Source organism: Hoplias malabaricus, chromosome 10 (genome assembly GCF_029633855.1).
Source record: "Hoplias malabaricus isolate fHopMal1 chromosome 10, fHopMal1.hap1, whole genome shotgun sequence".
Classification (NCBI taxonomy): domain Eukaryota; kingdom Metazoa; phylum Chordata; class Actinopteri; order Characiformes; family Erythrinidae; genus Hoplias; species Hoplias malabaricus.
In genome coordinates, this window is record NC_089809.1 from 22,233,379 (window position 1) to 22,243,779 (window position 10,401).

Genomic DNA, 10,401 nt, shown 5'->3' on the forward strand with positions numbered 1-10,401 from the left:
AAATCTGTGTGTGCCATGTCAGTGTTCAGAGTCTCTGTGGGTACGGATGCTGCGGGGTTGTGTCTCCATGGCAATAATGGCAGCTGGATGGCTAAAAGAGAGGGGATGGCATTGCCAGTGGTATCTGGGGTAGATTGTGTGTGCACATGTCGCTAGGAGACCAGGACAGGAGATCCAGTATCCGGCAGTGCCACTCCATTGGAGAAGGACTCACTCCTTATTCATTCTGTCTATCTTCAAATGAAAGGCAAGGCTAAAGAGACAACCCCATTTTCCAGTACTGACCTCTCTCTCTCCTTTCTTAGTGTTGCTCCAAAGCAGCCAGGCTTTGTTCAGTTCAACAGACAGGTTATTATTTTTTTTTTTACTTTAGTTTGAACAATAACAGATTGTGTAGCCTAATAAAACAAATATTTTGTGGTATGTATGTGTACTACACTGGGCTTGTGCAGTTGCAGGCCTTCAGGGCGTGTTCAGCAGAACTTTAGTCTACTACCTGAACCGCATTTTGGTTCTAATTGCACGGTCCAATTGGGCAGGGAACTTCAGGTCCACTGTGTAATCAGCCTCTGAAGAAATAAAGAGGATTTCACAGTCTAAGCTGTGAATATGCACAGCCTGCTCAGTTGGATCATTGATGTTCCCTCTCATCTCAACTTCCCTTACATAAGGGTATGTGATTATACTGCTTCTCAAAGCTTTTCAAACTTGTGAATGTTACAGATTCATATTGGTGACCTTCAGTGATGAATTAAATGCAGCAAATTTGTGAAAATTGTTTGATGTGGAAAAAAAATAGTTCAGCTCAATAGGATAGAAACATATATACTGACTTTACTGATTTCATGGAGGTCACACAAATACTGTTTACAAAACCCATTGCCAGAAAAGTTGTCACTGTGCAAAAAGTACATAAACTGAAAGCAATTATCTGCAAATCGTTTAAACCCTATAATTAATTGAAAATGTGTACAAAATTTCAAATGCTGACCCAATTTTATGGTTTCTGAATAATATTTGCCCATTTTGAGATTGGTACCAGAAACACAGTATAAAAAACTGACATTAAAGAATTAAGTTTCTCAGCGTGAAATTGCAAATAACCTGTTCATTGCTTCTTATACATTACATAATATCATTAAAAGATTTTGAGAATCCAGAGAAATCTCTGTATGCAAAGCTTAAAGCCCAAAGCCTGTAATGTCTGGCTGTGGTCAGTCACTGCATTAAAAACAACCAAGGTTCTATAGTAGTAATCACTGCATGGGCTCACAACCCTTCTGACACTTCTGAAACAGTTAATTTCTGCATCCACAAATGCAAATTCATGCAAAGAAAAAATGCATATAAACAGAATTCAGATACACTGCTTCTTTTTCCTGGCCCGAGCTCATCTAATGTGGGCTGAAGTGAAGTTGAAAAGTGCGCTGTGCTTCAACTAGGGGCGTGCAATTTGACGATATTAGATCATGAACGATAAGAATTTGTCCATGATTCACTATTACAGGGAGATCATTGGATCATGCTGCATTTCTTATGAGTTGTTTACATACAGTGTACATATTATACATCAGTCGAATGGGCAGACTCTCGGGACACAGATAATATCAGTACTCTAAAATATACAATTACTGAATTAATTCCAAAAGAATTTGTTATTCCATACATGAGATCCCTTCCTCACAAAAAAACAAAACAAAACTGTGGCGCCAAGAAGCTTGAAGAGCCCACACACATACACACAGGATACCAGCGCATATGTAGGTTGTCCCCTTCAAAACAAGACCAAATTTTAGTAAATCCACTCATTAGTAGTCATCATGTTTGTGTAAAGAGTACTTGCAAAAAGAAAGAAAAACAACAGTTCAAAATAAAGTACAACAAATGTAAAAAAAAACATATTCATTCAAATCTGTAGACCAATCAGGGGCAATGCTCAACCAAGGAGGCTGCCTTTGGCACCTAACAGAGACACATTGTGAGAGACGACACAAGACAGTTTTATATTTCAACAGCAATCAAAATAAACAACAATCAAACCAGTAAAATATGTTTTAAAAGCTTAGCTCCCTTTTCACTTTCATATGGCCTTCTAAGTTCTTGCCTCTAAGTTTATTCACTGCCTCAAGATTTAGAGTAAGTAATTTTAGGCCGAATATGGAGTGTTAAAAAGTTAAAAACCAACATGAAAGAGAATCCTGATAAAATTGAGATTGTGATCCTGCAAAAAAAAAAAAAAAAATCATGATAATGTATTTTTGCCATATCGTCCACCCCTAGCTTCAACAAATCAAAATTGACCTATTTTGGAGATCATGTAGACGGCAAGGACCGTCCAGCTTATTATAAGCACACAGTTCAAATCCAGTATCTATGATAGTACGGGGTGCATTAGTGCACATTGTCTGGGAGAGTTACACAGCTTTGAAGGCACAGTTAATGTTGAATGATATATACAGGTTTTGTAACAACATGCTGCCATCCAGACCTTTTTTTCCAGGGAAGGCCTTGCGTTTTTTTGGCAAGACAATGCCATTCCACCTTCGGCATGAATTACAACAGCGTTGTCCTGCAGTTTTTACTTGGATATGCATCATGTTGGGAACTTAAAATGCATTGAGTTTTCTGATTTATTTTGATTTTTAGCAGTTGATGAATATTATGTGGTTCGTAAGGAGGTAATGGAGCTTTCCTGGTTACCCATACCTCTGTTGTGACTGATTAGCCTAAATGTTCAATGTCAGGTTGCATCACCCACAGAATGTTTCATTAAATCAGTAGTTTGGTGCGACAGAGCAAGCACTGTTATTCCAACTAGCAAATCTAGCTTTTATTCATTATTAGCCCCTTATGTTAATAGATGTTGATCTCTACATTACACACTACGTTATGTAATGGGGCTTTTAATTCTTCAGTCAATTAGTATAGCTGTTATTGATTCTCAACACAAGGTTGAAAAGCCCTGACCAGTATCAAAAGACCTTTTGGAGAGATGTGCTTCTGTTACTGTACTCTCTGGGGTGGGTTACCACCCCAAATGTTCCAGCCACCTCTGAGAAATTGCTAATTCCCTTGCATCACACCTTCACTGGCGTAGTCATTTAGTAGCCATGAGTTAGTTTGTGTTGCTAACACTACTGTGTGTCATTGATTTACAGTCACCAATGGAAGGTGAGTTGCTTATTGTCTAGTTTAGCTTGTGGCGATCAAGATGATGCTGATTAAGTGCTGTGCAAGTTCAGAACAGCTCGAGTCACTTTATAGCACATTCTCTGCCCTGTTTCTGTCTCTCTTTTTTCCCCATTTTCTTTTGCTCTAATCTCCTCTCTCCCTTTCCCCGGCTCTGCTCTCGTGGCCTAAATTCGAAGAAAAGCAGTGTTTGTCTCCTCTGATGTGTGCTGCAGCACTGCGGGCAATTTTGTGGCGCGAGTTCCAGCCGCTCTGTTCCGACAGCCCTCTCAGTCTGCTCCAAAAGATAATGCTCTTCTGTTTCGCACTTTAAAATGTGCACTCTGCAGACCCAACAGTTCTAGAATGGTCTCTGTCTCAGCGAGCCGTAGGCCTGTCTGGCCCCTCCTGCAGCCTGGATCAGCCGCAGCGTCTAGCTTAATCAGATTGGGCCTGCAGTATGGGGCTGGCTGGGATATCGTAGCTACCCGCTCAAATGCCGCAGGCTGTCTGGCTGTCGGAGATAGGCCAGCATTGTCTTGCTTTAGCAGACACTCTGGCTGTCTGTCTGTGTGTAATGACTGACCGTACAAGGCCTTTTACTTATTACAGGACAGTCGTATAAATATTGTATTTTCCTTTGATGAGAGTGTGAATAGTGGAGTGGGAATAGAGGCAGTTAATGTTTGTTATTGAAGACCTTAAGTGTTATTCAAAAAGTTTCTGGAGATTCTTTTCTAGATGTTCTATTCAATATGGAACCAAAAAGTGCCTGCTTTTTTTTTCCTTCTTCTTCTTCTTCTTTTTTCTCAGAAGTGAACTTGAATAGTTTCTTCTGTGTGCTGTTAATAAAAACTCATGCTAGTTCTACAGTCCAACGCCTGTAACTCCTGTTGTTCTCTGCTGCCATCATGTGGTTAAACTGAAAACAGTTCTTAGTAATGCCCAACCTTAAACATGATTTGCAATGTTGTTGTTTTTTCTCTCACTGTTTATTTCCCTTCTTCTGCAGCTGAACTGGAGTTTGTGCAGATAATGATCATAATCGTGGTGATGATGGTGATGGTGGTGGTTATTATCTGTCTTCTGAACCACTATAAGCTCTCTACGTGGTCCTTCATGAGCAGACCGGGTCAGGCCAGGAGGCAGGAGCACTCTCTGCAGCCGGTAAGACAATAATAAAAACTCTGCATGCTGTGTGTGCAGTTTATTATGGTGCAGTAAGTTGGTTAATGGATTTTACAGTCCTCTTTAACCGCAGACATAGAAAATGACTCGAGAGAGATCAATATTTCCCGTGTATGTTTTAGTACTAGGCAGTGTCTGAAATCTGTCAATTGCAATAAATAACGTTTCATTAAAAATAAAAAAGAAAACATTAACACGCTAATTATCAGCTCGGTTCAGTCTGGGGTGTTGGCAAATAAAGCCAAGTTCAATATCTGGCAAGCCAGTCGGACAAATATGTTGCCTCCAGCAGTGAGATTTGTTTGGGGTGGCTGTGTTGCTGTTTCAACAATGCACAGTCATGACTTGAAGCACTGTGTATTGGCCGAGGGTTTGCCAGCTTTCTGATAAATTTCCGCAATAGTCTCGCTCACAGACACAGGCGCAATGATTAAATTCACTCCAGCTCTGTCTAGACACCAGCCTGAGCCAGACAGCCACGCAACCCACTGCATCGTGCGGCAGAGACAGATAAATGTCTGAGACCTTTTCATTTTTATTCATGAGGGGGAGGGAGTGGACTCGGGCAGAGCATGCAGAGACGCAGTCTGGAGAGAAAGAGAAGGGAGTATCTGCTGGTTCAACTTACCAAAGAGACGTGAATGCTGAGAGTTAGCATTGCGACACAAATGATAGCTTTGTGCTCTGTTTAATTGTTAGTTTAAGCTTTGTCTGCAGTCAAATGTGATTTGATTTTTTGTTTAGATGATTTCACAGGGTGTACAGTGACCAACAGTGACACTGCTCAAAATTTGGTCCTCAGTCTTCCTGGCTCTCTTTGGAGATCTTAGCATTATTTTATTGATGGTAGCATGAATGGCTTTTTTTAAACTATCTGTCTTACAATTAAACAAAGGTATGTATTCCTGTAGAATTAGAAAAGCAGTAAATTAACTACAAAATAAACAATGCAGCACATTCAGATCTGCTGTTCTCGAGTTAATAATATTCAGTTAATCTATTAAGCATAAATCTACTGTTACTATTTTCTATTATAGACATTGAGATTAAAATGAGTAATTGTGCTTTATTTTACTTAATGTTTCATATATTTATAAAAAAATTAAAATCATGATTTTCCTCTGCTGATAGGAGGGATGCTTTTGGCCATCTGACAGTGGTTCCAGACAAGGAGCTTCAGAGGTGAGGCTATTAACACCGTGCTTCTGTGTTTGTGTTGTGTGATCAGGGAGTTTGTGTTTGGTGAGGTCAGGGGGAGGGAAGAGGGTCAGTGTCTCTCTGGCAGGGCCTCTCTGTTAATGATTCTGTGTGTGTATGTTGCCTTCCTCTGTGCGTGTATGTGTCTTTGAGAGCCCCTGTGTGCACGACTGCGTCTCTGACTGCGTCATTAATCACTCGCTCTCTCTCCTCTGGCAGCGTCTAGACAGCTGTCTGAGAGACCTAGACACACACACACACACTCAATTTCTCTCTCTCTCTCTCTCTCTCTCTTTCACACACACATACAAACACACACACACACACACACCCCTCTCATTAAAACCTCCTGTCCTGTTGGCTTAAAATAGAGGATTCCCTCAGTTCAAATATTGAATTGTTCCTGAGTGGCTGTGCTCTTCCTCCAGATGATGGTTTATTATGTAGCAGCACAGAGAAATGGGGGAAATTCTAAAACATGCAGGCAGACTTGCGGACAAGGACTTGAACCTAACTCAGTTGCTCCAATCAGCCGTAACTTAATGATAACCACCTTGTTTCTAAACTCACAGTCAGTTCTGCCAGCTTCAGTGGCCATACAGGAGCACTTTTCAGTTCTACACATTTCATTTCCACAAATACGTGGATTCACTGTGCTGGGGGCAAAATTGAAATAAAACTCTACATTGATATGATGCAATATTCCTTTTTATTTATTAATATTTTTGTCCATTTTCAGTTTGATGCATGCAACATGTCATTGCTTAGGGGTGTCTGGCAGTCACTGCAGGATTAAGAGTCGCTGTACTTGTCTACTCTCTGCAGGTGGTGTATACACCTCAGCCTCGGGAACGCTTCAGTGCACCCTCCTTCATGCAGCGCGAGCGCTTCAGCCGCTTCCAGCCCACCTACCCATACCTGCAGCACCAGATTGACCTGCCGCCCACCATCTCTCTCTCAGATGGAGAGGAGCCCCCTCCTTACCAGGGCCCATGCACCCTGCAGCTGCGGGACCCCGAGCAACAGCTGGAGCTGAACCGCGAGTCTGTGCGCGCGCCCCCCAACCGCACCGTGTTCGACAGCGAACTGCTCGACGCTCCGCGACCACCCAGCAGTAACTTGGGCATCAGCGCCACCAACTCCAGCTCCCATGGCCGAATGGAGGGCCCCCCGCCCGCCTACAGCGAGGTCATGGGTCACTGCCCGGGCGCGGCATTTTTCCTCCACCAGCACAGCAATAACCAGTCCTCCAGCATCAGCGGCATTCAGACTCCTCCACCCACGGGCCACAGCAGCCCGCTAAGCACAACAGTCCCCAGCAAGGCCAAGGACACACAGAGAGTAGAGCTAGTTTGAGCTGTGTGTGTGTGTGTGTGTGTGTGTGAGTGAGAGAGACAGTGTGAGTGTGTGCACGTACGTGTGATTGTGTGTGTACGTGAAAGTTTTGCGGGGCTGCCAAACTGCACCCTCTCCTTTCCCCGCCTACAGTTTCCCCGGCACAGTTGCCCTCTTTAACACTCCCATGCACAACAGGAAAAAATGCATCTGTCTTGACAAAAAAGAAAAAAAGCCACATTTATGAAAAGTAACCAAGTGGAGCTAAGCTTACAAATTAACACTTTTTCTCCTAAAACAAGACATGGTAGAGCTTTGTAGCGCTGTTTTGTACTCGTGTATTACCTTCAAATAGGAGAAAATACTAGCACACAAGCCTTTTTTTTTCTTCTTTTTTTTCTTTCATAAATTGCCCACACATCCGCAGGTATGTGATGATATGACAGGACATGGAGTTGAGGATCTTTTCGTTTTTCAAGACCAGGATCTGTGCACAATTTAAGATCTTTTTTTAATCTGATAGAAATCCAAATCTTAGTGCCAAGGTGTTTTTTTAAATTTTTATTTTATTTTATTTTATTTTTTTTATTTTTTTTGTGTGAGAGTGTGTGTGAGGGACTGGCGTGAGGGTAAAGACTCACTATTATACATTCAAATCAAAACACACACAATTGCACTATCTTTGTGGGAAAGAAGAGGGAAACTGAGATACGTGTGTTTTGTTTGTTTGTTTTTGTTCTTGTTGTTGTTTTGTTTATGGATTTTGAACAGAAGCTCCAAAGTTTGTGTCTGTGGGAGCAATAGGGTCTTAAACTGATTTCTGCACAAGAGTTTCTTGTCCAGCCTAAAAATTCTCCTCACCAAACCATCTCCTAAAACACCGGCCCTGCTCGCATTCCTGTTTTTAAGCCGATCCTGCACTGAAGATTTAGTTTCAGATTTATGCCTCTTCATATGTTGCAAGATCTGTTGGATGGCAACACAAGTCTAAGTTTGATTAATAATGTCACTTTACTAATACGAAATGCTATTTTTTATTACAATTATAGGGTTTCTTAATAGTTCAGAGTTGATTTGAAAGACTATCATCATTGTAACTGGGTTTGAATTGTTTGTGGTCTGCCACATTTCTCCAGGCCTAAAGCATACAAAGGAAATGAAGAAAGGTTGTTCTATGAGCAGGGCTATGCCAATCATAAAGTCACTCATTTGTGGATCATAATCAAGGTCAGATCTGTTGCACTTGGCCCTTGAGAAAAACCAAAATGGTTACAATATTTATCACCAGAACTGATTTTGTATGCGAGCTCTGGTCCTGTGCATTGTTCAGCTTGGACAGAAGCTTCTTAAAAGCTTTTCTTTACTTGAAACGGCTAAAGCTGCCCACTCACGCACTCCTTCACTTTCAGCCCCTTTCTCACCATTGACATTCTGATCAGTAGGACATAGTAACATGGGGTTGGATAAAAAAGTACCCAGCCAACCCCTTTTTGCGTGCTGACGTTTGTGCTGTATACATCTCGTAGATAGTAATCAGTTTTAAAGACACAGTGAAGCAAAGGGCTAATGTGAGGGTTGTATAATTTTTTTCCTTGTGTTTCTTTGTGTTACTATCTTATTAACCCAGCCTTGTTCTGCTCATGTTGCCTTTTCTCACTCTGTCATCAGACAGTGTTAACCTGACCCCAGAACCAGCTTCTTCCCAGTGCGCTTCCTTCTTTACTCACCCCTATGATGTGTCAGTAGAAAGCACTTGATGTGGGAAAGTGGTGATCTAACATCAGAACCTTTTTGCTCTCTGACAGTGTAGTGCTTAGAGTATGTATAATTAAAACTGGTCTCAGAAGGCACTCTAAATTCTTACACCATAACAGTGGCATCTAATGCAAGCTTACTACAATCCCCATTACTTAAATGGTTTTGATGCTGTGCACAATGTAAATAAAAGTAGAATGCAATAATGTTGCATTAAAAACAGTACAAAGACAACATTTCAAATGCTGGGAGATCTGCTGAGAGATTTTATTTATTTTACTTTTTAAACATATGCCCAATGTAAAAGGCAATGAACCTGGGGATTTCAGAGAGTGTGTAGACTGGAGAAATCACTGTATCACGAGACAAAGCCAAAAAGCAGTATTGTCTGCCTGTGATATTTGGGCCCTCAAGTGACACTAAAGCAGACAAGGTTTTGTATTGAGAATCACAGCATTGCCTCAAAAAAACGTTGTCTGTGAACACATGGGCTGTGGCGAAGTGGAAAAAAGGCCTATGATCAGACTTTTAGATGATGTGATCACATGATTTTTATTATTTTGGAACAGTGAAAGCACCATTAATGATGAATGATATACACTTGTTTTGGAGCATTCAGGCCTTTTCTGGGAGGGCTTTGCTTATTCAGTCAAGACAATGCCAATATAAAAAAATATGTTTGTTTCAACCTTAGAAATGTCTTAGGGTTTAAATGATTTGCACATCATTGCATTCTGGTTTTATTTATATTTCACAGCATTTGGCAGGGCATGTGTTAATGGTAAATCTGAGAACAAAGCTTAACTATGATTTCCTCCTGACTGATTTCACTGATTTTCCACACTATAGAGAAGAACTGATTTAACTCTAGGAGACCATGATTAATTTGAATATGAGCCCTTGTGCTCTGTCTGTCACCTCCACCTGCATTCTAATATATAACATCATGTTTTCACATCAGTATTTGGGTATGTTCAACATGACTTGGTGCTAAATTTAGCTTAGTAAAGTTTACAATCTGACTGACCTTGGCTGTTTCCTCCTCCAGTCTTCAAAAAAACATTGATTATTGATCAGAGCGGAAGAAGCATGGCCATTTTTAGCTCACAGATCCTACTGTACCTAGGGGGCATTGCCTACCAAAAGACCAATTTGAATCAGTGGATGTGCATTAGCCTGCCTAGAGGACAAAGACCTTTGAATCTGGTGTGGCGTCTTGAACAGGACCCAATAGTACTTTTGCCTTGAAGTGCAGCACGTGTCCCTTTAACTTGGAAACTAAAGACTGAGAGCCTCCCTTTCTAACCCATTGTTGTTGCATGATCTTGTGCTTTTTTTTTTTTTTTTTTTTTGATGGACAAACGTGGCTAATCTGAAGTGTCCATGATGGTGTTTTATTTACAAAACTGTAGTTGTTTTATAGTATTGTGTCACCAATCAGAATAGACTTTGTGTATTACTGCCCCTTCAACAGAAGCATGTCCCTGCGTTTGTGTTTGTGTGTGAGATTGTTTGTTTCTGCCGTTGTTAATGAAGATACTTACATAGTCTGTAAGCTAGTTATAAATCCAGTCCGCTAGATATTGAAGCCTAGATTTCCTCAATCTGGCTCTTGACCACAAGCCTTAACGTGTAGAAGGATGCTGAGCCGGTTTCATGGACACAGATTAAGCCCAGGTCTGGACTGAAGAGCTCTTTTTCTGACAGTGTTTGTTAGTCTGTATTTACATCTACATGTTCAAGGCTGGTTCCCTGAAC

At 41.1% G+C, this 10,401-nt stretch overlaps 1 protein-coding gene across 1 annotated transcript in view; it reads left to right on the forward strand.

Moving 5' to 3' along the window:
• Positions 1-9,930, forward strand: part of ldlrad4b (low density lipoprotein receptor class A domain containing 4b) — a 75,255-nt gene extending 65,325 nt beyond the window's left edge. Inside the window, exons 4-6 of the mRNA XM_066683212.1 lie at positions 4,181-4,335; positions 5,488-5,538; positions 6,379-9,930. Of these exons, the coding sequence (XP_066539309.1) occupies positions 4,181-4,335; positions 5,488-5,538; positions 6,379-6,909 (737 nt within the window). The 3' untranslated portion in view covers positions 6,910-9,930. The remainder of the gene's footprint in view (positions 1-4,180; positions 4,336-5,487; positions 5,539-6,378) is intronic.
• The last annotated feature ends 471 nt before the right edge of the window (positions 9,931-10,401 follow it).